The following is a 27,756-nucleotide window of genomic DNA, read 5'->3' as shown; positions in this document are numbered from 1 at the left end:
TGTTACAGGAACTCTATTTTCAAAATGTCAAGCCCTGGCTGTATACATATTCTATGGGCCATGAACGTGATGAAGACGGATGGTTAGGGGCGAAATAAGACAAAACTCCTGAATTTGGACATATGTATTCAGCGTGGTGGCTGGGGTCCCCGGTCGCAGCGTGGCGCAGCAGCGCAGAGCTATAGAAATGTGTATTTCCCATTACTGTGACTGCGGCTGCCGCCCCCGACCAACCCCCTCCCAGGCCACTCTGGGGGCCAGTTACAGCAAGTAACGAGATTTAGGGAACAGGGTCATAAATCCAGCATGCTTTCCACCAGAAAGCCCTTCCTCTCTCTCTCTCTCGCTTTCTCCCTCGATCTCTCTCTCTCCCTTTCTCTCTCTCACACACTTTCTGGAGTTCTTTCTTTTCTATCAGTCTCTCCTTTTAAAGAGCAGCATACTGTAAATGGAGAGACCTTGCATAAAACAGCAGAGGACCATATTACCACATGTCACCATTTAAAGTACCGTGTCCGAAAGAGACGCACTTCAGGGAAACTGTGGACAGATTAACTTTTTTGGAAAATTCCTTTTCCTTTTGCCTCCCCTTCATCTCCTCTGTTGTTCCACCTTTCCCTTTCTTCATAGTTACTCAGTTACTATCTTGAACCTGTTCTGTGGCTTGTGACATTTCCATGTGTGCCTGCCATTGTATCATGGGAAGCTGTAAATTAATGTTGCACCTGAATCCTTAGTCTTTCCAAAGTTTTACACCTAGCTACAAGATGCCAGCAGCCTATTAAGCCTATATCCAAGAGTGTGCTTAAAATTCCATATCAATAAATATAATATAATTAAATAATAAAGGATGGAATAAATCTGATATATGAGAAAATGTCATCACATTTATTGTCTGTGTATGCATAATACCATATTTTCTTTTGATAAATGAATGGTTTTTGTCTGTCTGCTGCCTTCACTTTTGCTACATGCACTCTGTTCTAAAGTATGGTATGTGTATTAAGCAGACAGCATGGGTGTAGGGATAACTGTGTGTGCGTGTGTGTGTGTGTGTGTGTGAGTGTGTGTGTGTGTGTGTGAGAATGGACTCCAGTGTGTGTGGTGGTAACAACAGGGTGTGTGTCACAATGAGAGCGAGCCCTCCCTTTCGATGTGTCCCAGGTCTCCCTTGTCACACTCCCAACAGTGCACACAGTACATGCTCTCTCACACTCACTCACACACACACACACACACACACACTGCCACTGCCAGGGCCCTCTGCACCACTCACTCATGATTAAATATCAAGGTACCACACTTGACATTTTATTAGTCCAACAAGATGGATGAAATGGCAAGGATAAAGTAGGCTTTGTCTGCGCAGCTCCCAGCAGCGGCAGCCTCCGCTCCATCCCTCCAGCATACGCTCTCCTCTCTGCTCCTCTCCTCTCTGCTCCTCTCCTCTCCTCTCCGCTTCTCTTCTCCATTTCCCTCTCGTGAGGATGTGTGTTAGTAAAAGAAAAAGAGAAAAGAAAAAAACACAAGTGATGGATATTTAGGTGAGACTCAAGACTTCTCTCTCTCTCTCTCTCTCTCTCTCTCTCTCTCTCTCTCTCTCTCTCTCTCTCTCTCTCTCTCTCTCTCTCTCTCTCTCTCTCTCTTTGTCACTATGCCTCTCTCTTATCAGAGCTCACAATTTTTTTCGTTGCCCTCTCTTTTTTTTCTCTTTTTTCCTCTCTCTTACTCACTCCATCAGAGGAATTAGTTCCAGTAGAGTGAGTGTGTTCAGGCTTTAGGTGTTTACATAGCTCTCATTGCTAGGGCACGGCAGGAGCATTTTGTGTGTGTGTGTGTGTGTGTGTGTAGGTGTGTGTGTGTTTCTGTATTATGTGCCTGTTGAAGCGCTTCGCTCTCTGTCGGCATCTTGCTCTCTCCAGTGCTAATAACAAACACAGCTAGCATGCGCTTCCCTTCGCCCGTTCCGCTGTCCACTATCGCGCGCCACTGGCCCAGAGCTAACCTCCGCGCACGCTCACCCCCTGTTCGACCCCCCCCCCCCACCCACTCACCCCCGTTCACCAGGCCCCCGCCTTCAGAGCCCCATTACGGCTACACGGGGGCCAACGGAGCGCCGAGGCGAGGTGAGAGGAGCGGCCAGCGGTGCGCGAGGGCATGAAGCCTCACTGGCTGCCGGGCATCAGGATCTGGCCCCGCGCCTGCCGATCTGAGGGAAAGGGCCTCTGAGCCGAGAGAAAGGAGAGAAAGCAAATGTTTGTTCCTCCTTTCTTCATGTCATCTCCCTCCCCTGCTGTTCTTCTTCCGTTCTTTCTCTGCTTTCTTTTTTTTTCGGCGGACAACTTCTTCGGCTCACACGAGGGTCCTGCGTTCTTTCTCTAGCCTGAGGCGCGCCGCAGGAAAAAAAGGTTAGAGTGTACCTGCACTCACACTTAAGGGGCAAAAAAAACACTTCGCCAATAAAAGTTAACTTCTTAAAAAATGGAAGAGAGGAAGGAGATCTTATTTTTTCACCTGTTCACCGAAGTAGAACAGAAAGCGCTGCAAAGACGGGATCACAAACGTGGAAAACGAGTCCTGTTTGAAATGATAAAGCAGTAAAAACAGCGAGGTACCGCGTTTGGTCTCGTGTTTATTTCCTGTTGCCAGGGCTCCTTGAAATTGCCGGAAAAGCAGCAGACTCATTTAGGGCCATTCCGCTTTCATGTTTTGACTTTTTGTTTCCCGTGCGGACTTTGTTGTTATGTTCCCCTCTGCGTCCTTATCTCGATGGCTGAAATTACATTTAATTACGCCATGGAAATGATTTTCTAAACAGCCTGCAGAGAGGCAGGAGCCGGAGCACAAATGTTTTCTGCGCAGTGGTAGGAAGTCACTCACTCGGGGCAGGTCTTTTTTCCCTTCTTCTATGTTTGTTTCTTTTTGCTCGAGTGTTTTCACAAAGAAGTTGCCAGAGCTTGTCAGCCTGTATAAACTGACTCAAGCCCATGCATGACTTTTACACTGTACCATGAATGGGGGTCATGAAGTCTTACAGTCCTAGCTGGATATAACTGGCTGGATGAAACTGACTGGCTAAATTCCCTCACATTCTAGTCACCTCTTTGTATCTCTCTCCCACGTACACACACACACACATTCTCTCTTTCTCTCTCTCTCTCTCTCTCTCTCTTTCTGTCTTTCTCTCTCTCCCACGTACACACACACACACATACATACTCTCTCTCTCTCTCACCCAATTTAACACACCTGCACTCTCATCATCATCTGTCATACATTCACACACACTCACAGAGGCTTAGGCAGGCCTCCGAGTTTCACACAATTCCTCTTCCTCCATCTCCCGGCTTTGAACTTACAAAGGGATGTTTGTGTGCCTGTGTGTTTATGTGAGCGGTCGTTGGTGAAGACTGTTGAAGCTGATGAGTGATGATGGCCTGTACGTGTGCCATTGTGAGTGTGCTGTGCAGGTCTCCCTCAGCCTTGAGTTTTTGCTTGAGCTTGTCACAGTCACTGCCTTTCACTGAAAACATTATTATCTTAGCTCTGGGTTTACGTGTCTGCAGGGCTACGATGCACTGTTTCTGTGAATGGTTGGTGTGTGTGTGTGCATGTGTGTGAACAGTGGACGAGGGAAACAATAGACAAGTGTTAACAGAAAGTCATCTGATGAGGGCTACAATGTGCGTACGTGTTTTTCTTTGTATGCCTGTATGAATGTGTGATCATGTGTACGCCTGCACGCTTGAGTGTGACAGTATACTGCATGAGGGTTTGTTGGTGTGGGCACAGATGCTTACCTTGAGAACAAAGTCATGGTTCATTTGTATTTGTCATGAGGGTGAAACTCCATTGCACTTTCAATTGAACTTCTCAAATTAAACATTTAAAGGAAGCATTCATCAGAACTATAACAATAGCAGAACAATGGCATTTGTGTAGCTCAGTAATTAGAATAGGGAATAGTAACATGTTCATAGATAGAATGCTAAGGACTTGGTATTCACCTAATGCAGCAAACACTCCCACGGAGCTTTTCCTCACTGGATCAGGTCAGGGGTCATTTGATTGACACACAGCCAGGTCTGCCATTTTCCTCTGCCCCTTGGGAGGGGGGGCGTCAGTGGCAGTGAGGGGCATGCTGGGATATTTAGGGACAGTGTTGGCACGTCTCTCGCACCCCTTCGCCCGCTGTCCTCTGGGAGGAATTCCTCGTTTAGGGGGCGATGAACTGACACCCTGCACCGCCCATAAACCCACCCTTTTCTTTCATGTCGATAGGGAGGGGAGGAAGGGAGCCCCCCAGCACCCACAGGGGGGCATAATTACCCCCCTTGCCTGGCAACATTAACCCCCCTCATCCTCACACATCCCCACCACACTCTACCCTGCTTTCCTGTGTGCGAGGCATTTATCTTCCACAGTGCTAAATCATAGTTGTAGCTTGGGAGTTTTTATGTTTGGTAATTGTCACTACACACACACACACACACACACACACACACACACACACACACACACACACACACACACACACACACACACACACACACACACACACACACACACACACACACACATTCATTCTCATTCACATGGATTCCAGAGCCAGGTTTCTTTGAAGCCAGCCCAGACCAGGGTTGAATGACTGGCGTCTGAGTCACAGACACCTTCATACAAAAGACACACACATGGGTAGACAGACAGGCATACTTACACACTCTCACACACACACACACACACAGAAACACAATTACACACTTGTGACCTCTTTCTCTCTTCAGTCTCTCGCTCAGACACACTAAAACACTGTCACACACACACACACACACACACACACACACACACACACACACACACACACAACACACACAAACACACACACACACACCTCCAGTCCCTTGTTAACCCAATAAAGTGCTGGTCAATCGCGCTGTCCGCTCGACTCTGTCTGGGTGTCTGGGGGAAGCGGCTGGTTTCCTCTGCTGTAATGAGGAGCAGACGTGTGATGTCCGCGCACAGCAGCCTGATTGAAAGCAGGACACGAAGCAGCTTTTAACACGAACGTAACACCAAGGTGCCAGAGAAAGGCCCATTCATGACACGTGCATAGGCTTGGTCCAGTGGCTCTAAATGCACAAATTCTAATTCACTTGTGCACATGTACCCGTGCGAGCACACACACACACACACACACACACACACACACACACACACACACACACACACACACACACACACACACACACACACACACACACACACACACACGTACGCACACGAGAGACTGAAGAGAGAAAGAGTAGGTCACAAGTGTGTAAATGTGTTTCACGCACACACACATGCACACATGCACACATACACACATACACACACACACACACACACACACACACATATATATATATATATATATATATATATATATATATATATATATATATATATATATATATATATATATATATATATATATATATATATGTGTGTGTGTGTGTGCACACACCCATACATACATTTAAGACATATTCATGGGTTTGGTCCAGTTTTGTTGAATGCAGAAATGCATTAATGCCTGTACTTACAAGTATGTTTGCTCCCACATGTGCACACACTCACACACACACACACATACGTACAGTGCATACATTCAAGACACACACAAATCTGCAAACAGCACAAGTGTATGAACACATGTTGTCACTGTTTCTCATCTTCCTATCTCTACCTATATCTTCAAATAATGAATAATTTCCTCAATGGACAAGATGATGTACTCTCTCCCTATGTACGTCTTTCTTTCTTTGGCTCTCTGCTTTTCTTCTATTCCTTTTGCATTCTCTCTTTCTCTCCCTCTCTCTCTCCCCCTCTGTTTCTCGCCCTCTCTCTCTACCCTGTGCTTGTCTCTTTCTTTCCTTCAGTCTCCTCTCTCCTGGCTTGGGAGCCGGGCTCCTTTGATCTGGCACAGAGAGAGGGGCTTTAAAGAGCTGCTGTTTCCACTGTCAGGACTCACCTCTTCCCTTTGTCTCTCTCTCTTTTTCTCCCTCTCTCTCTCCCTCCACAACCCTCTCTCTCATCTCTCTCACTCTCTCTCTTCTTGTTCATCCTCCTTACTCTCTCTCTCTTCCTCTCTCTATCTCTCTCTCTCTGTCTCTCTCTCCCTTTCTCCCTCTCTCTTTCTCTCTCTCTCTCTCTCTCTCTCTCTCTGATACCTCCTCCCACCCCCTCCGGGTTGTGTGAGAGGTGGTGTCTGCCCCTAAGATGAGGCAGTGGGCGCTGGGAGGGTGGAGTGGAGATGGGATGGAGTGATGAGAGGTGGTGGTGAGGGACTACAGACACAACAGCTCCATGCTTTTCCCAGTCCTCCACCCAGTCCCAAGCCCACAAGTGCTAGGCAGAGCACCGGATCCAAGTGTTCTAAGTTCTGAGTTCTGAGTTCTCACTACCCAGGCTCAGCCTTGTTCCTATCCAGAGTTGAATTCCAGAGTTGGGAGTCTGGTCATTAGAGGCGGTGGTGTGGTGTCGGGGCTCTGGCTCTCCGTCCAGAGTTCAGTCACCTCCACTTTCTCGCTTGAATGTTCCCTAAGTAAAACCACATGCCTCGGTCCACCTCCACTGAATCGGTCCAGTTTTCAGAGAGGAAGGAGACTGATTGGAGCATGTTGTTGTTTTGTTTTTTTTGAGCAACTGAGTTACACCTGGATGTTGGAGCTTGTCATGATGGCGTGCGAGTCATGATCACTGAGAGAGTGTGTGTGTTTGTGTGTGTAAGTGTGTATTTTGTGTGTGTAGAAGCATGTTCCCATGTGTGTTTATCCTCTCATCACTATGTGGCAATGATGGCCTGTGTGTTTTTAACAGCGAGGCAAGAAGGAGGGGTGGTGATGGTGGGGGGGGCACAGGCGCGGCAGTGTGTGTACTTCGTGGCACGTTCCCGCCGCCGCAACGTTGACACAGCTTGGCACCACCTCCTGACTGAAAATCACTTTAAGCTCCCACCGGTTCCCAAATTAAACACATTAACTCATTTCTGTTTATTTCTGTTGCTTTACCAAAACGAGAGGAGGAGGGAGGAGGGACCGAGCCTGCCCCTGGAAAATGAGAGCCTGTGGAGTGCAGTCAGCTAAGCTCATGTAAACATGCAGTGTCTGTAGAGCTGCACAAATGTGCCAGAGGGAGGGAAAGAGAGAGAGAGAGGGAGAGGGAGAGGAAATGGCTTCCATATGTTGAACTTGCTCCACAACCCCACCCCAACCCCAGCACCATCCCCATTCCCGCCTGCATGTCAGGATGTAGCCGTTCAGGAGTTGTGTGAATTCTCCGCCAGTGGAGGCACACACGACACACACACAACACACACACACACACACACACACACACACACACACACACACACACACACACACACACACACAGGCACACACACACACAGGCACAAACACACACAGATGTGCACACAGGCACACACACTCTTGTAGATAGGCGCGCACACACACACACACACACACACACACACACACACACACACACACACACACACACACACACACACATTTCCTTCTTTTCTCTTCCCTGATGCTCTGGCTTGGTGCATACCGTGACCCCGGTGCGCGCGGGCACCCTGGGGTGCGTCTTTGATGTGAATCTTAAATCAGGTGTGTGAGTCGAGGCGGCCTCCGTGGAGGAATGCAGCGTGGCTGAGCTCCCGCCTCCGCTGGAATTCCTGCGTGTCAGAAATGTGCTCCTGCGTGATTCATGCATGCCAGGGAGAAAAAGGAACGATGCACCTAGGACTGACCTAAGTGTCACACACACACACATGCATGCATGCAACACACAAGTACCTGCACACACACACACACACACACACACACACACACACACACACACACACACACACATACATACAGACATGGACTTAGACATTCATGCAGTATATACACACATAAACACACACAAACACACACACAGATCGACTTGTGTGTGTGTGTGTGTGTGTGTACGTGTGGGTGACAGAGAGGCCTGTGTTGCGACTTGTTTAACACAGCAGAGAAAATGTGTTCATTTTCTGATCAAAGTTGTAGTCATAACATAGCTTCTCTATCTGTACCCACACAACGCCTGACATACGCAGACACTCTTATGCATAAATAAACATGCAGGCTAGAGGTAAATCAGGGTTCTGTTTGTGTGAGCGTGTGTGTGTGTGTGTGTCTGTGTGTGTGTCATGATATATGGAGGTCACAGGAATGGACCAGCCACAGTACCTCCCCCGATCCCTGATCTTATGTTTCGCCTCAGCCACACAGACACCATGGCAACTGTCAATCACACGCATCCTCTCACCTCTCATCCAGTATCAAACCAGCTGCAATGCTGCTCCCTTCTACAGATAGGGTTTGGGTTCAACCTGTAAAATGTCTACCGTGCAATTGAAGTTCAAAGGAAAGCTTAGTGTGTTATTAATTTGTTGTGAGAGAATTCTTTGAATTTCCAAGTGCATTTCCCTCATTGTACCTTTCAGACTGAATCAGTATCACCTCCTTTATCTAGATGGAACTCCTGTAGGGCCGTTAATTCAGTTAATTCTTAACTACAGTTTATAGTAGTACTACACTGTGCTATTGTATGTGTTAATCTATGAATGTACATGCTAGAATAGTTTTTTATGAAGAGAACCACCTCTCTGCAAGCAGAATGTTGCTTTGCATGTTTATCCTGATGAAAAGTGCATATGCAGTAAAACAAGAAGGTGTTTAAAATGTAAGATGACCATCTGTTAAAAATGTTACCCTGTGGTGCGTGAGGCTCTCCGCATTACGACCTGGCGCTCTATAGGAGAATCTCCCATAGGAGAGGACAGAGGCATTTGCTGACCTCACTTCCTCCACACACACCTGCCCCTCTCCTGTCTATCTCTATCTCTCTCTTTATCTCTCTCTCTCTCACACACAGACACAGACACACACACACACACACACACACACACACAAACACACACACACACACACACACAGATCAACTTGACCACCGTCATGGGTTAATGTCTTTGTGAGACAGACTAGACAGAGTAATTTTCTCTCTCTCTCTTGTTCTTCCTCTGTCACTTTCTTCCTTTTTTATCTCCCCTCTTTCTTTCCATTCCTCGTCCTCGTCCTTCATTACGGGATCTGGCTGCAGCTCTTTCATTAAGGGCCTGTGGACTCGAGGGGCTGGCAGTGGACCAGGGGGAGTCTGGGACAGAGGTGGGGGTCGGAGAGGGTGGGGTGGGGGGGACGGGCGGGGGCTCAGGGGTGTAATTTGGCCGTTCCGGTCCCCAGGCCTGGCTCAAGGTCACTCCATCTCACCAAACTTCTCATGAGGACCTTCACTTCTCTCAGCAAGACTCTCTCAGCAGTCATCACACTCTCTTGTTCTCTCCTTCCCTTCCATTGTCTCTTTCCTTAATTTCTTGCTTTCTTTCTTTCTCTTCTTTCTTTCTTTCTTTCTTTCTTTCTTTCTTTCTTTCTCTCTTTCTCCTCTCATTCTTTCTCACTCTTTACCTCCCCTGACAGCTTTTGTTATGATCTTGTCAAGCAACGAACAATTATTGAGGTCAAGTCTTTAAGCTTCATTCAACATTTTTCTCATATTTATGTATCTGTGGAACATCAAGGCCCCAATTTTTTTGACTTGGGAGACCATGACAGGATCAAAAACCCTTATAGACACAGGGATTTTTTTACAGATTCACATGCAGTGAATTTCTTTTGAAGTTAATCAGTACTGGAGATAATGAGTAGTTGAAATAAATACGTACTGTAAGCATTGCTGAAAAAGACACATAAATATGTATTTTGTCTGGGTTTGACATTGAAGCATGAAGCATAAAAAATGTGTATCTAAAGTTCATGTTTCACACAGTTCTGTGACATATGCAGACACTGGCGACAGAAGAACTCACTCAACATAGTTGGTCACATTCATAGCCAGTTGCAGACCTAAGAAAACACTGCAAGGCATTGTGGGTAGCGTCAAGAATTCTTGGCCGTCTCGGACTGATTAAGACACAGTGCTGAAAGCTGTCTTTGATCTTAGGAAATGTCTGTTAGGGGAGCAGTTGGAATTGTGCTCAACTCTGTCTCTCTCCCTCTCTGTGCCCCTCTCTCTCTCTCTCTTTCTGTCTCTCTCTCTCTCTCTCTGTCTGCCTCCCTCACCTCGTCTGCTTGGCCCTGCAGATGCAGGCGGATAAGATAGTGTCACCATTAATTTCCTTGCCCTACACACACTCTAGTCCAAGAAAAGTCTGGAGCTTGAACACAGGAAAAATAAAAAAGACAGAACAAACACAAGGATAGGATTGGGAACAGATTAAAGATTTCCTTGTAGGTAGCTTTGTAGATATAGGCACACCAGTGGCCAAAAATCGGATGATTTAAACCATGAGCATAGAAAAAACAACACCAAACTGAATCATTGGGGCTAATCTCAGACTGTGAAAAACTCATTACTCCTCTTCTCTTTTGTCTTTCTCTCCTCTTCCTTTTGTTCCGTTTGCAGGCCTCCCGTCCTGGCGGGCAGCCCGGCGTTCTCGGACATCTCCCTCATCCGCATCTCGCCCCACCGGAACCCGTCAGTGGGGGCCGACTCCCCTTTCAACCCGCCCCATCCCTACATCAACCCCTACATGGAGTACATCCGCTCACTGCCCGGCAGCCCCTCACTCTCCATGATCTCCGCCGCAAGGGGCCTCAGCCCCGCAGATGGTCAGTTTCTGTTTCACTGTGAGTGTGTGTGCACGTGTGTGTGTGTGTGTGTGTGTGTCTGTGTGTGTCTGTTTGCGTGTGTGTGTGTGTGTATGTGTCATGGATTCCCGTGTGGGAATTACCAAACTCGAACCACTCTATTAACTGACTCCTTTAACTGCACATGTTTTCTACAATCTCAGGCATTGGTGCAGTCTGGAACTCTTGATGTTTTTTAAAAGGTTGTGGTCAAAGAACCTTTTATGGGCCTGCTTATGTGCCTCTGATAAAGTGTCTTTCAAGGCTCAGGTTTATCAGTTGCACATAATCGTTTGCAAAACTTTTTTTCCCAACAAATGGTTCTTCATCTGGTTAGGTTTCTGATAAAAGATCCTCTGGGGAATGTAATCAGCAAAATTCTTTCATATGGTTCTGCAAATTACTGTGTGTTACTAAACAGAACAGCAGCTACCCTACATACTTTTCATTGAAAATAAGAGTCTCTTTGTCATTTGCTTGTAAGGAAACCTTGCTGAGTTCCGGAGTGGAATTCTATGAGCATCCCAATTGCTCTTGTTCAAATAACACTGTGTATTTGAAAGTGATTTGGCTTAGCAGCAGAAATGGCAATATCTCATTTACACGATGAGGCAAAAACGTTTTTCAGATCAATGCCAAAAACATGCTTAGTAACTCAACACCAGTCTCACTACACTAAACAAAAGGGTGTTCACGTTTGTGAATTCCACCCGCATCCGAGTGCAATTACCCAACCCTGCCTATGTGAGGATACCAGATACAGACACCCAATCCATCTCTCTTAAGACCCAGTGTCCAGCGAGCCCTTATCAGCAAGCGTGTGTGAGCTGCCCTCGGTGGCCGAGGAGGGGAGCGCTGCCCAGTCATTTGGCCGGGGTCATTCTCTTTGATCTCCGTTTCACTCTCCGCAACCTCTGGAGGAGCCATCAGCCAGAGATCACAGGCGCGCTCCAAGGCACTGGGCCAGGTTCAAGGCTGAGGGGGTCAAGACATCAGGCATCAGGGGTCAGGTCTGGGGAAGGAGTTAAGAGACGCACCAGCGAGCCTCCTGCTGTGAGCAGAGCTTGGCTCCTATGGCGCGAGCCAGACTGGGAAATCAATTACTGGGTCAGCAGCAGCTCCCTTTTTTTGGGTTGTTGTTTAAAGAGCCCCAGTAGTGCTCTCGGCCTCCTGGCCCGCTGGTGGTTTAATTGAAGCCTGGAGCTCAATTACGGAGGGGAAGCCAATCGGTGCACGCTCCCAGAAGGCCCACAGTGATCGGCTCGGTATCGAGCCAACAGGCCACGTCCAGCATCAGCAAACTCCTCCTCTGGCTGCCTCCGCTCCAAACGAGAGGCAGAAGCAGCAACATGCTGAAAAGGCAAGTTGGTGATCCACTTGCGTTGCTGTTTTTTCCTTGAAGTGGAAAGTCTATTTTTTGCAAAGCGGACTCCCGATTTTGATAAGAATGTAGATTGGGCAAACTGCGCTAAGTGTGAAACTCTTTGTCGCTCCTCCAATCTATGAATAGGCAAAGTCGGAAGCTACAGAGATAAGAGCGTATTCATAAGCGACCAAATCATGTTAGATACGGACTATTTTGCACAAGCATTACGAAACGTACTTGTGACAAATGCACTGGCAAAGTGGAGAAACAAAACCAACAATACTGCAAATTATACAACTCCTAAATTTAAACCATGTAAATTATACAACATGGAGATGAAAGGTAGTTCTAACCTCTTAGCGATTGCAAACAAAGGGGATCAAAAACAATCCCTCTGTCCCTTACACCACTCTAGAGCTTTTCAGCTGTTCCTGTTCCATGAAGCTCTGTCTTCCTTCAAACTCTCAGAGCCCCCCATTAGGTTCTCTTTCAAAGGGCCTCCCCTGGAGTCAGTTTTTGTATCCTGACGAACGGTGAATGAGGTCACCACTCAAACGTAGGGCTGATCCCAGACCAGTTCTCATGGCCTGCGATCACGTTTTTTTTTTTTTTTATACAGTTCTGGCCTGTTCTCCGGATGCTGAATGATGGGGGAGAACATGGTTTTAGCATTGAGTAAACGGGAACCAGGATCTAACGCCTGCGCTCCGCGGCTGCCCAAGGTTGAATGTAAACAAACATGACAGTATTTACATGTAAGCATAAGCAAAGTGGAGAGAAAAAAATCCACATCCCATTCATCTGATGACAGCTGGTCTGTAGAGGCCAGATAAGTCAGTGTGTGTGTGTGTGTGTGTGTAGGTTTTTGAGTGAATGAGAAAGTTATGTGTGTGTGTATGTGTGTGTGTGTGAATAATTCTACTCTCTCTCTCTTTCTCTCTCTCTCCCTCTGTGTGTGTGTGTGTGTGTGTGTGAGAGTGAATCCTGTTTGCAAACCTCTGTTGTCAGTCTTTTTTATGTTATGTTATGAATAAGAGAAAGGGCATGTAATTTCTTATATTCTCTGTAAAGATAAGCGTGAGACGCTTTATTTGATTGCAATATATGCACAGCTTCACAGAGTTGAAGTGCACTGATGGAAGCGCTCGGAGCTCACGCCACACATCCCCTTATCTCCCAATTTGGATCTATTTCAGCGTCAGCATCTCTCTCAGCCTCATTGTTGCTCTGGCACCCCATGGGTCTAGTCTGATAACTGCGCTCCTTCCCACCATGGCTGAGAACCCACCAACAAGCTAACCCCACCGCAATCCACCGCCTAACCCACAACCCCCCTTGCCCCCACCCCATCCTACCCCACTCTTCAAACACCAGAAACCTGCCTGCCCGTGCCAGGAATTCCGATTTAGAAATTCCCCGCAAAGCCATTCCCGCTCGCGAGTAGAGAATGGGGCACATTACCGCTGAATGCTCACTCTTAGCTAAAGCGGAACAACAGAGACAATTACGAGCCCCCCTCCTCACGGCTGCCCCCTCCCCACCCTCTTCACTTAAGACATAATACCCAAATCGAATTAATTTGGAATTTTTCCTTACATTTGCACAACCAATCAGGGATGCATATTGCCCGTGCGTGCGCACATACACGCACGCACACACGCACGCACGCACGCACGCACACTTGCACACTTGGTCTTTTACGGGAGATCCCTTTCATCTGACTTATTTTTTTTCTTCAGGGAGAGAGTGAGTAAAAGAGGGAGAAACAGAGGAAATAGCAATGGATAGAAAGAGGAAGAGAGAGAGAGAGAGAATTAGCCAAAACTCTAAACTGGTTCTGTGTTTGAGTCTGTTTGAGTCTAGAAGCACTATGTCAGTGAGTCTCTTTCTCCCTCACTACCAACCACCCCCCAATTTCGCCTTTTCTCTGTGCCGTTATTTGCATACAGAAGCACATTGCCAGATGTTTATTTTTAGGATGCAGTTCAAGGACTTAACTCTGCTCTATACGTAAGGGAAGAGAGAGGGAGGCAGTGAGGGAATGAAAGAGGGAGAGAGTGAGTGAGCACAGGAGATAGGGAGGGAGGCAGAATGTGTTTCTTTATGCATGCAGATCTGGGCAGATTTGAGCCTTTTGTTTCTTGTGGAGTTTTAAGTGGTGGAGTGAATGAGCAGGTTGAAAATGTGCAGCCCTGTTTCTCATGATAACATCCAACAGTGTCTCCCCAGTTACACACACACACACACACACACACACACACACACACACACACACACACACACACACACACACACACACACACACACACACACACAGCCTGCAAAGAGGGGGGGATAAAAAAACAAAAAAGAAAGATCCGCGTAGGATCATGAATATTATCTGGCAAGGCCCCACACAAAAGCCAAGCACAACAAAAGCAACGTTGGAAGATGTGTTGGGAAGCAGACTCACACGATTGGTTGATTTCCTGTAATCCAAGCCTTTCATATTTCTAATCTTAGTCCAAGAGGAAAACGCATGTGGTGTGACTGTGGTAGCTCTCTGTGCCAGAGATGCAAGCACATGTAGGTACAGATCTACTCTGGAGGGCAAACCACACAGCCACACCGCTTGCCTACCTCAGTTACCATTTAACTAATTCACATAGAACGTACTGCATTAAGTGGTGTATATTTTCCATTACAAGAGACTGCAGTCTCACAGGATAAACATGTGCCTTATACTGTGTGTATGTTCTGTGGATAGACTTCCAAAGATTATTGGATACTATGTGGTTGTTATTGGCCACTATGGATTAATGTTCTGTTTAAGATTTCTGTAGGGTGTTCTGAGTGACTGGCAGTTTTTTTTGTATCTAGTATCTTAGTTGGCCAATAGTACCAACATAGTAGTAGGGTCAGGAGGGTCATAAGGCCTATTAAGATGGACCTTGGATCTTGATTGGTGTTCGGGTAAAGTATCCCGTTTCAGACGTGTTTCATATCCTAATTTCAATCTGCTTATTGTCCAGACTCACCTTTCCTCTTCTCTGTTTGCTAGCCCCCCACACGGGCCTGACCACAGCGGAGTACTACCACCAGATGGCACTACTTGCGGGACACCGTAGCCCGTATGCTGACATCATCCCGTCTGTGGCCTCCACTGCTGGAGCAGGAAGCAATGCGCTGCACATGGACTACCTGCAGGCTGTTGAGAGTGAGTGGCAGATGCAGTCCAGCAAAGACACTAATCAATATACCCTTTCCATTCATTCACCATTCACACATATACCCAATGAATCACTCATATATACCCAATATCATTTGTCTAATATAATTCAACTGCCTGCAGCATACCCAGCCATTATCCAAGTGACTCGTTAATGATGTTATGTAGCCCAGTTTATACTTACCGGTATTTGATCAGTTAATTAGTCATTATACATGCTCACTAACTTTGTCCACTCAATTAATGCAATGTGCTTGATGCACTCCTTCGCCCCAGCAAGTACACCCATTAACTGTTACAATGCACAAACAGCTGCTCAAAACTCCATGTAATCAAGTTAAAGTCGATGCCATCTACTAATGAATTGAATTGGAGTCACTTAGCACCTAAACAAGCTCATATGACCATAAACTGAGAGGCGAAACAGTACATGCCTGTGTGTGGCCCGTGTCCAGCCATCTCCACACTGCTGCGTCCCGTCCTCTCCTGTAGCTGTGCTGGAAGTGGGGCAGCAGACAGACAGGGAGCCAAAGGTAACCTTAAGATCCCCAGACTGGTGTTTGGTGCTGGAGCGACGCCGAGTATTTATGCTAATGAGTTATTTTAAAGTGTAAATAGGAAATTAAATGCACCCCCGATTCGCGGGAAGGTCGGACAGCGCACATTCTGCACCCTTTGATGAGGATGTATTTAGTCAGCTTTCATGGAAGCATCTGCGTTGAACACCCCACCCCCCACCCCCACCCGCCCTTCTCTCTCTCTCTCTCTTTCCCTCACTCTCTCTCTCTTGCACCGCAAACTAATTAAAACTAGCCAAACTTGCACCGGTATCAGAAAATTAATTGCTATTAAGTGGGAATTGGAATGTCCCACCATTCATCACTGTGCAAAATCCTTTCTTCTGTGTCAGTGTTTAAGATTAATAGACTGAAACAAAACAATTAGGGGCAGGAGTTTTTCAAATGGAGATGTTGGGGCTTCCTCACTTCAAATCGCCTGTGATCATTTCGGGTAATAACTCATCGTGTTTCAACAATGTGTGTTCCACGCCAGGAAAATTAACACTTTAAAGCTCCTTTTCATGATATGGAGATATAGACCATGGTAGAGACAGGCTAGAAGAAAGGGGCTGGAAAAAAGTGCTTATGAAGAGGCGTTCATATCAAGAGGCTTTTGTTAATAATGGGGCTTGGGCATCAGAAGCAGCCATAGACTAGAACGTACATCAGTGTAATTATGTTTGGAGAGGGGCTTGACTGATGAAAGAATGGACTTGTCCAGCATATTTGGTCTCTAATAGGCCATTGTCTCAGTACTTCAGCCTTAAATAAGCAGGTGTCAGTGCTTAATACTAATGAGAGGAGTGGGCAGTTAGTTGTTGCTTATGAGAAGTGATCGCATTTATGTGTTTACCACAAGTGAGATCACTTTTAGTTCACATTCCTCACAGCTCTGGGAATCAGCAGCCTAATCACAGTGCATTTCACGGAGTGCATTTTTACAGTCCAGGCTTTCACTTGGTGTTTGTTGGAGAGCACAGCATTTATTTAGATGTGGTGTCGCTTTTCAAGAGCAGTTTTTGGCCGCGGTTGGAGTGTCAGTTTGAGCCCACAGCCGCAGCCCTGGCCCCATGATGGCAGTGAATGAAGCAGCCTTGGTCTGCTTCCAGTAATCACGCCAGTAACTCTCATGCCATTGGTGAAAGCAGCAACTGTTACCTCGATGGTAATAATAACAAATCTCTTTGGTTAGGGAAGGCCCAGTTCCGTGACAAATCTTCGCTTAAAGCTTTTTTGGCCCCACTAGTTCCAATAAAGCGCCCAGCCAAGTGTGCAGTGTAATGTGATCTATTACAATTATCAGTAACATCACAATTATCATGACCATTAAGCAGTGTATTAGCATGACGAAAGGGGGTAATAGCTGTCCTCTTCGCATGTTATCTGCAGTGTGTGTGTGTGTGTGTGTGTGTGTGGTGGCAGGTTTAGTCTGTACCACTGTCCATCCAGTTTGTCTAGCCCTCCTCCCCCCTCTCCCTGTCCCATGGAATTAATGATGCTCTGCCTCAATATGCGTCCTGTTCATAAATCACTGAGATTGGGGGGGGGGGGGGGGGGTAGAGAGATTCTCTCTCTCTCTCTCTCTCTCTCTCTCTCTCTCTCACTCTCCCTCTCCCTCTCTCTCTCACTCTACTCTTTCTCCAATTTATCATGTGGCTGGGCATTAATAAACACAAACCCCACGAGGCCTTCCCGAAATGGTACACACACACACACACATACTCCACCCTCCCCACGTAGAGCCTGTGGATCAGAGTAGGGTGAGAGGTGAGATTTCCTGTGTAGAAGTGGCTAGACATAGACCGAGCACTGTCTCTCGCTGTCTCTCTCTGTCACTGTGTGTGGAAGTGTTGGTGAGAGAGACAGAGAGGCTCTGGCTGTATAAGACAAATCCTTTCAAAAATGGGAAATGGATATATTACAGCACATATTGTTATTTGAGTCTCTCTCGGTGTGTGTGTGTGAGAGAGAGAGAGACAGAGAGAGAAAGAGACAGCCTCTGGCTTCTGTTGCTTTCACCCTAGCCCGAGGCCCAAAGTAAAATAAGTCAAAGCTATAGTATAAGACACCGTTTCCAAGCTAGAGTGGTTACAATGCTGAAGAGGTGTTTTACTCCCTGGAGCCCATCATGCAACACACACACACACACACACACACACACACACACACACACACACACACACACACACATTTACACATACACACAACCGATTTACATGTGAATGACAGGCCCTGTAATCGCTGGATGTGTCAGATGAAGAAGGGGGTGTTGGAGAGGCGCTGCGTAATCTGGTTTTGTTTCCCTGCGTTACCAATATAAAAAAAGAAAAGCGAGAAAAAAAACACAGTCTGAAAAAAAATAACACTAACTGATGGAGTCCCAAAGTCATTGTGTCACTCCATGCTACAAAAGAGTAACATCCCCTCAGCGTCTTCTTCCGTCTCCTCCTCTCCTCTTCCGAGCGCTCCGCACCCTTTCTTGTTTGTGACATCCGCGAGTGAAAAGACAACAAAAGTCATTTCTTAATCTGTAGATGCCAGTCATTGTGCATGTGGTGAGGGCCTGTCTGTGTTGTTTTTGCCGCACTTGACTGAAAAGGCTTTTCAGAAAAAGAGGAAAGAAAGGAGGAAGAGGGAGAGAGAAAGAGAGAAAGAGAGAGAGAGAGAGAGAACAGCCCACAGTAATTCTCATTCTGTGCAATCACACATTTGAATAGGGAGCCAAATTGAACTTGATTAAATATTGCCTGGATGCAGCCAGAGTTCTGCCACTGCCTGAAAGGCTTGGTTGTGTGAGCTTGCTGTGAAGATGACACGTATGAAATGCAGCATTGACAATTGGAAATTGTTTTCTTTTTTTCCCAAATTCAGTTGATTTGGGTTGGGATTTTTTCCTTTCCATGAGAGTGTTTGCTTCTTCTCACTGAATTAAATCAATAACTTTTTTGGTTTGGTTCAACCTCAGTATTGGCGCAGAAAAACATCTAATTTTACGAACTAAGTGTATAATAATAAATAAAATATAGCAATACATTTTGATATCTGCACAAATTTGGACCTAACACATTGAATGAAAAAGAGAGGAACAAAATACATGGAATGCATTTGTAGTTCCATTGTGCATCTCAAATGTAGTTGTAATAAAAGGATCCATATCTCCTTCCAGTAATAATTTCCATTCTTTCCTTGCCACTCTCTCTCCGTCTCATCTCTCCTCTCCTAGGCTCTCGTTTCTCCAGTCCGCGGGTTCCACAGAGGCCCAGGAAGCGGGCCCTGCCCATCTCCCCGCTCTCTGACCCCAGCTTCGACCTGCAAACCATGATCCGCACCTCCCCCAACTCCCTGGTCACCATCCTCAACAACTCCCGCTCCAGCTCGTCCACCAGCGGCTCTTATGGACACCTCTCTGCTGGAGCCATCAGGTAAGAGACGCTCCAACAGTCCGAGCAACAGACTCCGACTTCCAGAGTAATGAACAGTCTCAGCTTTTCTTAATAGTGGCTTCTAATACTAAGAAATTACTTACGCTCTTAGGCAGGTCCACTCACTCACTCAAACCAAACATTTTAATTTAACACCATTTAAAAAAAATTGGTCTGGTTCCTAAAACCCACACTTTTTAAGTCCTTTTATTTTTTTTTACAAAAAGTGCCATTTATTTTGGTTTATTTTGAATAAATGTACAGCTGTGTAATTTGGATTTGTTTGGAAAATATTAATTCATGTAATTATTTTGTAGATTTATGTGAGTACAGTAAAGATAATTATACTGTACAATATAACAGAGGCAGTGTTACTTTATTTATTAAAACCATGTCTGGGAGTCAATGAGAAAAGTAGAAACATATAAGATGCAGTATGTTCTTCAAAATAGAGGCAAAGGATGCACCAGCAAACTAGGTGGATAGAAAGAGAGAGATCCACAGTGAAAGCATACGGAGTCAAGCAGCCACGGACGCACTGCAGCGAGTGATGAATGAATGTCCCGCTGCAGAATAAACGGGAGAACATGAAACGCGCTATTAGGAAGAAACGTGTGAACACACTTTCCCCCCTCCTCCTCCCTCTTCTCCGTCTCCTCCTCCTCTTTTCCGCTCTCGTCTCTCCCGCGCTCCCTTCACCCGACTGTCTGATAAGCATCACCTGATTAATGTGTTCGCCATCATCCGCGCAGAGAGCTTTACCCTAATGCCACCGCCGCACAATCCTTCACGTGGCCAACGAGGGGAGATGGGGGGGATGACAGATGAAAGGGCACTACTGAAGGGGATGGGGGAAGAGGGGATAGGAGGGGAGGTGTGAAAAATGAATAAATGAAGAAATTGACATTAGAAAAGGAGAGAAAAGTATCTCTTCCAGGGTATAGGTCAGTTCAATTTGAATGCAGCAGGGTCAGGTCGCCAAGTTAAAATTCACTCCATTAATTGAAAGTCTTTAAACTAACAAACAAAGTAAACTCTCGGCCGTTTCAATTAATTTTTTGCATCAATTTGTCCCTGTTATTAAGGTACGCATGGGAGGGAAATACATTGTCAGTAGCGACTGTTGTTGTGAATAGAGTCTGTTATAGTCCACTAAATCAACAAGCAAGACATTGAAATGTAATCAATACCAGAGTGCCAATTGATTTGCCTGATTGGATTGACCCTTACCTCTCTATTCTTCACCTTATCAGTTTCTGTATGCATTTACATATGCAAATGTTGGGAATATACTCTGAGGAAAATTTAACGTGTTTGGGAATATTTGCCTCTTTTCTGTTGCCATTGTTTTGTCATGTGGGAGTAATTATCCAAGATCCAACAGTTGTATTGGATTGTGAGTTGTGTTTGCTCCATGGATGCTGACAGTTCATGGCATTCGTGAGCCCTGTCATGGTGAAGGCCATGGCAGAAGAGCAGACAGCCATAATCACACTAGAGATTAAACCATTCTCACTGCTCTTAATGTAGATTGACTGTTTGAGAAAACTACTTTTTTAATGGCCAAGAGAAAACTAAAAAACAAAAGGGACTAGCTACTCAGAAACCCCCAACAGAGTTAAACAGTATATTAGCCGAATATTTTATAGACAAAACGAATATTGAATCGAACAGCCCTATGCCTTTGGGTATGCACTATGGGTCCCTCTGCCAGGTAGAAAAAAAAAAGTTTTTTTTGGCAGGATTCTGAAGGCTTGTCTCCATGTCAGACCTCCAGGGGTGGCCATATCCCTCTCTGAGGGAGGCAGCCATCTCCCAGCATCCTTGGTGGTGTGCGTCAAACCAGATCTTCCCAGCAAGGAGTCCACCGCACAAGCTCTCGTGTCGGAGAAGAGCACACTCTCTCTCCAGCTCTGCCGTCCCCACCCCTAAGCGATTGATCACTGATCCAGGGGGGCAAGGGGTGGAGGGGTGCGGGGTGCGGGGGGCTCCAGCTCCACATGAGCCGATCCATCATGGAGCCTCCCGGAGCCGACAGGGTCCCGAGATGGTCTCTGCGTGTGCCTCCGAAAAACTGATGAGTGATATGACACGTGGATGGGCTGGGGGTGCGATGCGCCCCATTGATTTCCGCTCGGCGAGTAATAAGGTCCGCAGACGCATGGGGGCAGCTTAGAGGAGCCGTCACCGGGGCAGGATGAATGGAGTCTCGGCCCGCAGCGGAGCGTCTGGTATCGAGCCAGGTGGAGCTGTGTTTAGTTAGGCCGCCCTCTCACTCTCCTCTCCCTCGGTGGGGAGCTACTCCTTGTTTCAGCGCAATGCTGGGGCCATAGCAGGCGTCTGCTCTGCTCTGCCCATCACTTTTTATGTCATATCCTTTCCTCCACTTTTTTCGTTGTCAGGGGTACTTCTTCTCTATGGTCTCTTTCTTTCTCTCATCCTCTCCACTTTTCTGGAGTTTTCTTTGTTTTTTTAAATTATTATTCTACTGTGATCTGTTATTTTTCCTTGGTGGATTTCTTTTTTACTTGACTAAGCCATCTATCAATGTAGTGCATCCAACCATGCTTGGTGAGTTTAGGCCCATTGGTCCAGATCATCAGCATGCAGGACTCCTGTAGTAGAAATGCACTAATGTGAGACACATTGAGAGTCACGGGTGAGGAGTTCAGCTGAAGAGACTCCACTGGTGAAGATGATGAAGCTCGCACACATAGTGAGTGTGATGTAGAGATATATCATACACACTGCAGCACGTTTCCTCACTAACAAGATGAATATCCTTTAGGAGAAGTTTGCCTGGTGTCCCCAGGCTCTGGGACCGTCACCGGCTTGCGTGTGGGACTGTCCTTAGGGACTTTGAGCAGAGCAGAATGATCCATTTGTTTACTAGTTTTCCTCCTCCTCCACCATAACTATCTCTCCACCTACTTCAAGTGCAGTTGTAGCTGTATGTAAAATCATTATTTATGTGCTGATGTAGTAAAAGTTACCTTACTTTTTATGCACGCAAGTACTTATAGAATATGATTTAGAATGATTTTGAGGGGTATATTGTATGATGCAACTACTTTAGAATGCAATTTAGAGGAGTATATTGTAGTTCCATGCTAATATGATTCAATGGTCTATGTAGTCAAAAAATCACAATTATATTTCCTGCCTCTGTATAAGATCATCATAAATGTACTCAGTAAATTCAGTTAGTAGTTTTAAGAGGGCCAAATATATGATTCATTGAGAAGAGATGAAGAGAAAAAATGAAATACTTAGCCTTTCCAGATTTTATTTCTGGAACCAGCTCTTTCAACTTCTTTTTGTACTTTGTTTTACAGACCTCGACATTATTATGTGGTTAATATTTCTGCTCTTGTAATTTTTCTCTCTGTCTCATTCCTTTCCTCTGCACCCCTCCGCCTCCTCCTCCCGTCTCCTCCAGCCCTGCCCTGAGTTTCGCCTACCCACCCACCCCGGTGGCGCTGCAGATGCACCAGCAGCTGATTGGCCGGCAGCCAGGCCTTGTGAGCTCGGCGTTCGGGCACAGCCCACCCCTCATCCACCACTCTCCAGCCTTCGCCACCCAGCGCCCGGTGCCTGGCATCCCCTCCGCCGGCTTGGCACCCACCGAAAGATCCGTGGTCTCCAGCGAAGCCCAGGTAAGCCTGGTCCAACGCAGCCTGGCATCACATGCATGCGGCTTAGGCCTACTGTCAGCACAGCAGGATAAACAGGAGGGGAGGTGTTGTTTCACTGTAGGTAGCCCTCCCTGGAAGAGAAGAGTGGCCCCTCATGGGAGATTACAAACAAACACACACGCATACAGAGACTCACACATTTGCTGTTTGTCCCAATGTGGTTATTTTCGCCTGGACCTCCAAGGAGACGACACGGGGCCTTGTTAGCAACCAAATCCCAGCGCTGACACCATTAATCACAGCAGAGCAAATGAGCAGCAACAGAGATATTTACCGGATGGTTCCCTCTGAGGGATGGCCTCTGGGAGCGCCCTGTTTCTCCTCCATCCCTCGCCGCTGCGTGGGGTGCCTAATAGAGCATATCCACCGCTAAATTATCCCCCTTTCGCTTTATATCGAAACCTCCCCGCCCCCCCAATATCATATCCACCACCAAATTATCTCAGTGTTTTGCTTATATTGAGCCCCCACCACCACCAACACCACCAAAAACAAATAAACCATATCCAGTAACTTAGTTCAAGTTCAAGTTCAAGTTTCACTTTATTTAGTGTGCAGCAGGATGTCTAAAACACAAACACAGAAAAAGCACCGCCAGATGCCAACAACATTGCCAACACAACACAGGACACACAACAACAACACAGGACACACAACAACACTCCTTAGCACCCTTTTTGTAGATATCGACTCCCTTCGTGCGATATGGGCCTTTAGTGTTAGATCTGGCTGAGGATCTGCTTCCTCGTCTGATGGTGAACGTGTTGTTGTAAGAGGTTTCTTTTGTAGACCGCGGCCGGCGGATCGTCAATCGCTCTGCTCAAACCATTACAGTGCTCTATCCTAACCTCTCCACGGCATCATCCATTTCAGACAGAGTTCCCCCCATAGACAGCGTGCTTTAATAGAAGTACAACACAGGGCATTTGTCTGGAGAGGTGGTCGTAAAAGAACAATTAAAGCGGAGGGATGAGGAGCCGGGAGCATCGCTCACCGTGACAGATGTGGTAAAAAGGAAGAGGCTGAACACTTTTCTGGTCCCCAGCAAAAAGCACATCGAGTAGAATTGTTCATAACACAAAGTAAAGGTGTTGGTACTCATGGCTTCTTGTAGACTCTTTGGTCCTGTACCAAGTTTATTCCATTTTTAAAAGAATGGAATGCTTGGATAAGATCAGTTTGAATTCGTAATAGTATCCAGAACTCAGCAGTTCATTACATTTTCTCCATGCTCCTCCAGTTTGAAAATCAGTTTCTTATCTGCGCCAGAATCTGAGTAGAACAATCCTTGTTCCCATCTCCTCATATACTGGTGCCAGAAACACTCCTAAGTCCTCCCAGACACCTGGGGGACCATATATAGTCTCAGGAGTTTTAGAACCAAAGAATAGAGGAAGCTCAGATTGTATGAGCATATGTGTGTGTGTGGGCATGTGTGTGTGTGCAATTGTGTGTGTGTGTGCGTGTGTGTGCGTGCGTGCGTGTGTGTGTGTGTATGTGTGCGCGCGTGTGTGTGTGTGTGTGTGTGTACGAATGGTATGTGTAGGAAATAGAGACACGCTGGGAGGTGTTCTGTGGCTACACAGAGAATGCACAGTGCGGATAAATATCAGAGTAGGAGAGATGTTCTGCACAATGGCTGCCAGTTGGCAAGGCAACCTGTTCTTCAGAGCCAAGGAATTCTGCTTCTTTTTCCAGGGAATGTTACTTCTCTCCCTCTCTCTTTCTCACTGTTTATTTTTTTTTCCTGGACTTTCTGGCCGGGAACAGGGAACTTCCCTTGGCAGTGCGAGGGAAAGAGAGCGAGTGTAGCAGGTCACGGCTGTAAAAAGGTCAATGGAGGTCAAACTGGGGGAATAAAATAGTCAAGCCTGCGGAATGAAGGCGTTCGGCTGAATGAATGAAAATGTGCTGACAGACAGTACACAGATCATTGTGTATTGGGGAGCTTGAGCTTGACTGGATGTTCTGTAACTGAGAGGAGACAGTGGTCATTCATAGACCACTCACCATAATACTATAACGACTACCTCATCATTCACTGTACTATTATACCTCTGCTATCTCATCAGACGCTTGTGCAATTCAATATCTTCACTTCAGTTGATATCCGTATTACGACCTATTTCCATATCATGCCATTTAGCAATCTAGAAATTTGATTTTTAAAACCATGCCATTTAATAGGGTTAAGGATTAACAGGGTTATTTTCCCAGATATGCGGTCTGTTATTGCGGTCTCAAATGGAAAATTATAGCTTCCACATCAAACCACCACAGCAAAAACAGTCTATAATCTAAGAGGGTAAATATTTCAGTGAAGTCTTGAAGTACCTCTCCTGACCTTATCCATCTGTATTGTGTGTCCCCCTTGCAGAGTAAGCCCACCAGTGAGTCTGCCGTGAGCAGCACAGGAGACCCCATGCACCACAAGCGCTCCAAACTCAAGCCCGATGAGGACCCAGCCAGCCCAGGAGCGGGCAGCGTCCAGGTGAGCTGGAGTCCTGTTTGCACTCCCCTGCCTTCCCCTGTAAACACACTCATTTCCTCCAGTTCTCTCTGTGTTAGCTCTCATCATTTGAACACCCACACTACAGAAGGATTCAAAGTATTAGTGGGCCGCAAACAAGCTTGTTAGAACATAATCCACTCTTGACTAATACTTTATCCTAAAGATGTACCCACACAGATATAGAGCATGACACCACCTACACATACTTTATGCATAAATACACACTTTCTCTCATAGATACACATACGCACATAAGCACACACTCAGACACACACACATACACACACTCACACACACTCACACTCACACACACACACAGACTCGCACACAAATAAACACGGTCACACACATGCACAAATAGATGCAGACACACACAGTGCTGCCCCAGGGCCAATTATGTGACGTTCTATAAGACTATTTGTTTGCTCGTTTCATTCTGGCGGCTTGTTGTTGCTGCTGCCGCACAGGCGATAAGCCCCATTGATCTTAGGAGCACGAGGAGGAAATTGTTTTCCTTTTAATCAGATGCCTAAGTGAATGAGGAAGGCAGAAAAATGAAAGCGAAATTAGGCTGCAGATTGTTCCATGGGGCCTCGCTGTGTGTTCGCTGCTCATTGCTAGAGTGGGGTGGCACACCGCAGGCAAACCGCCTCCTGCTCCAGGCTTAGTGTCAGTAGGGACTGATTGTCAATCCTGCCAGCCCCTCGTATTTTGTGGCAATCATTTACCTCGTATCCGTTATTTTCCCCTAACCTTTTATCAATGCATTCCGTCTCTCTCTGTTCTTCGCTCGCCTTTCTTTCCTGATATGTTAAGATGAGAGATTTATACACTTAAGCTATTTTCAAAGGTATCCAATGTGATCTCTCCCTTTTTCCAGAGCTCTCTTAGTAGCTCTGTCCGCTCAAACTCCTTCAGTCTGAATTTAGCTCCACAGGTTCTCCCTCAGCCAAAGTCCAGCCAAAGCCATCCTATATAATGACAGCCAGTGTATGTCCTCCACGGTAGCGGCCCGTGCTAATTACAGCTCTGTGTAGCAGTGGGGGCCCAAGAGCTCCCTCAGCAGCGGCTTGGCCCTGCCCTGCTCAGCCCCACAGTATTTCATCCTGACAGTGAAGTATGGGAGAAGTGCACTGAAACAACCAGGAAGAGGAAGTGTGAGTGGGCGAGCGGGGATCCGAGGGAAGAGGTGGGGGTGGGGTGGGGGGGGGGGTGGGGGCGTGATTCCTCGACTGTTCACCAAAGACCAGCTATATATTTAACTACACAAGAGGAGGGTTTGTACGTTATGGAGGGGACTTTCCCACCAGGTTTTCGTGGTATGAGACCTTGAGGCTAGCTTTAGGGCGTCCAGAACTGTGACTGGAATGGCATTAAAGTTGTTTCACCTCTGCTGCCTTCAAGACGGCGGAGTTCAGCGAGCAGTCCGAAGCCATGACTGTGTTTTCATTTCCAAGCTGTTCACACTCCCGGAGAAGTCAAGATAAACAGTCCGTTGCTGTGTTATTGGTGGACGTTTTGGAACAGTTTTAATAATTTCCCTGTATAAAGGCAAAAAAAAACAAACCTTTCCATTGTTTATCAGTTCCTTTGCAGGATGACTAGTCGCAGCTCAATTGCTTGAACTTGAAACACTGAGGATCACTCTGTTTAATCAGAAACATATTTTTCTTGGTCGTCCGAGTGATGGTTGATATTTTCTACACACAATGCCTTTGATTTCTTGGATGTCTCTTCTTCCTGCTCTGGTTTCCTCAAACTTAAGTTGTCCTTTGGCACATTTGTAATGTCAAGTCATCACCAGAATTTAAAACAAAGCGATGCCTATTAAGTCTGACTGTGTCCATCTTTGGCCAGTCAACAGTCATTATTTCATTTACTTTTTTCGACATTGTAGAGCACATGAAGCATTTGTCATTAGCACAGGCATGGCTGTAGTAAGTGAAGTTCAGATAAGGCTTTTAATTCTGCGCTTCACTCAGCAGTGATCTTGAGACATGCGGCCTGTTCACCCATCATATGACGTTGCAGCAACTCCTCTTCAACAGCTCCCTCTTGTCAGAACCAAACACGTCAGGCATCACGACTCTCAGAGGCGAGTTTCAGAGCTCACCTCCCTCTCCCTCTCTCTCCCTCTTTTTCCCCATCGGCCCACGCTGATGTTAGGACCAGCCGGATGGAATGACCCTGGTGAAGGAGGAGGGGGACAAGGACGAGGGCAAGCAGGAGC

The 27,756-nt window shown here is 46.4% G+C and overlaps 1 protein-coding gene across 2 annotated transcripts in view; it reads left to right on the top strand.

The window, feature by feature from the left end:
- The window catches only part of gli3 (GLI family zinc finger 3), a 119,120-nt gene that overhangs the window by 74,068 nt on the left and 17,296 nt on the right, over nt 1–27,756 (top strand). For both annotated transcript variants that reach the window (XM_042068517.1, XM_042068516.1), the window contains exons 5-10: nt 10,540–10,745; nt 15,170–15,325; nt 19,121–19,319; nt 22,759–22,975; nt 25,392–25,505; nt 27,693–27,756. The exon at nt 27,693–27,756 is cut by the window's right edge and continues 77 nt beyond it. In XM_042068517.1, coding sequence (XP_041924451.1) covers nt 10,540–10,745; nt 15,170–15,325; nt 19,121–19,319; nt 22,759–22,975; nt 25,392–25,505; nt 27,693–27,756 — 956 coding nt within the window. The remainder of the gene's footprint in view (nt 1–10,539; nt 10,746–15,169; nt 15,326–19,120; nt 19,320–22,758; nt 22,976–25,391; nt 25,506–27,692) is intronic.

This window comes from Alosa sapidissima, chromosome 17, assembly GCF_018492685.1.
Source record: "Alosa sapidissima isolate fAloSap1 chromosome 17, fAloSap1.pri, whole genome shotgun sequence".
Lineage (NCBI taxonomy): Eukaryota > Metazoa > Chordata > Actinopteri > Clupeiformes > Clupeidae > Alosa > Alosa sapidissima.
The sequence above is the reverse complement of the archived record's forward strand: the minus strand, read 5'-3'. Positions and strand labels throughout refer to the sequence as shown.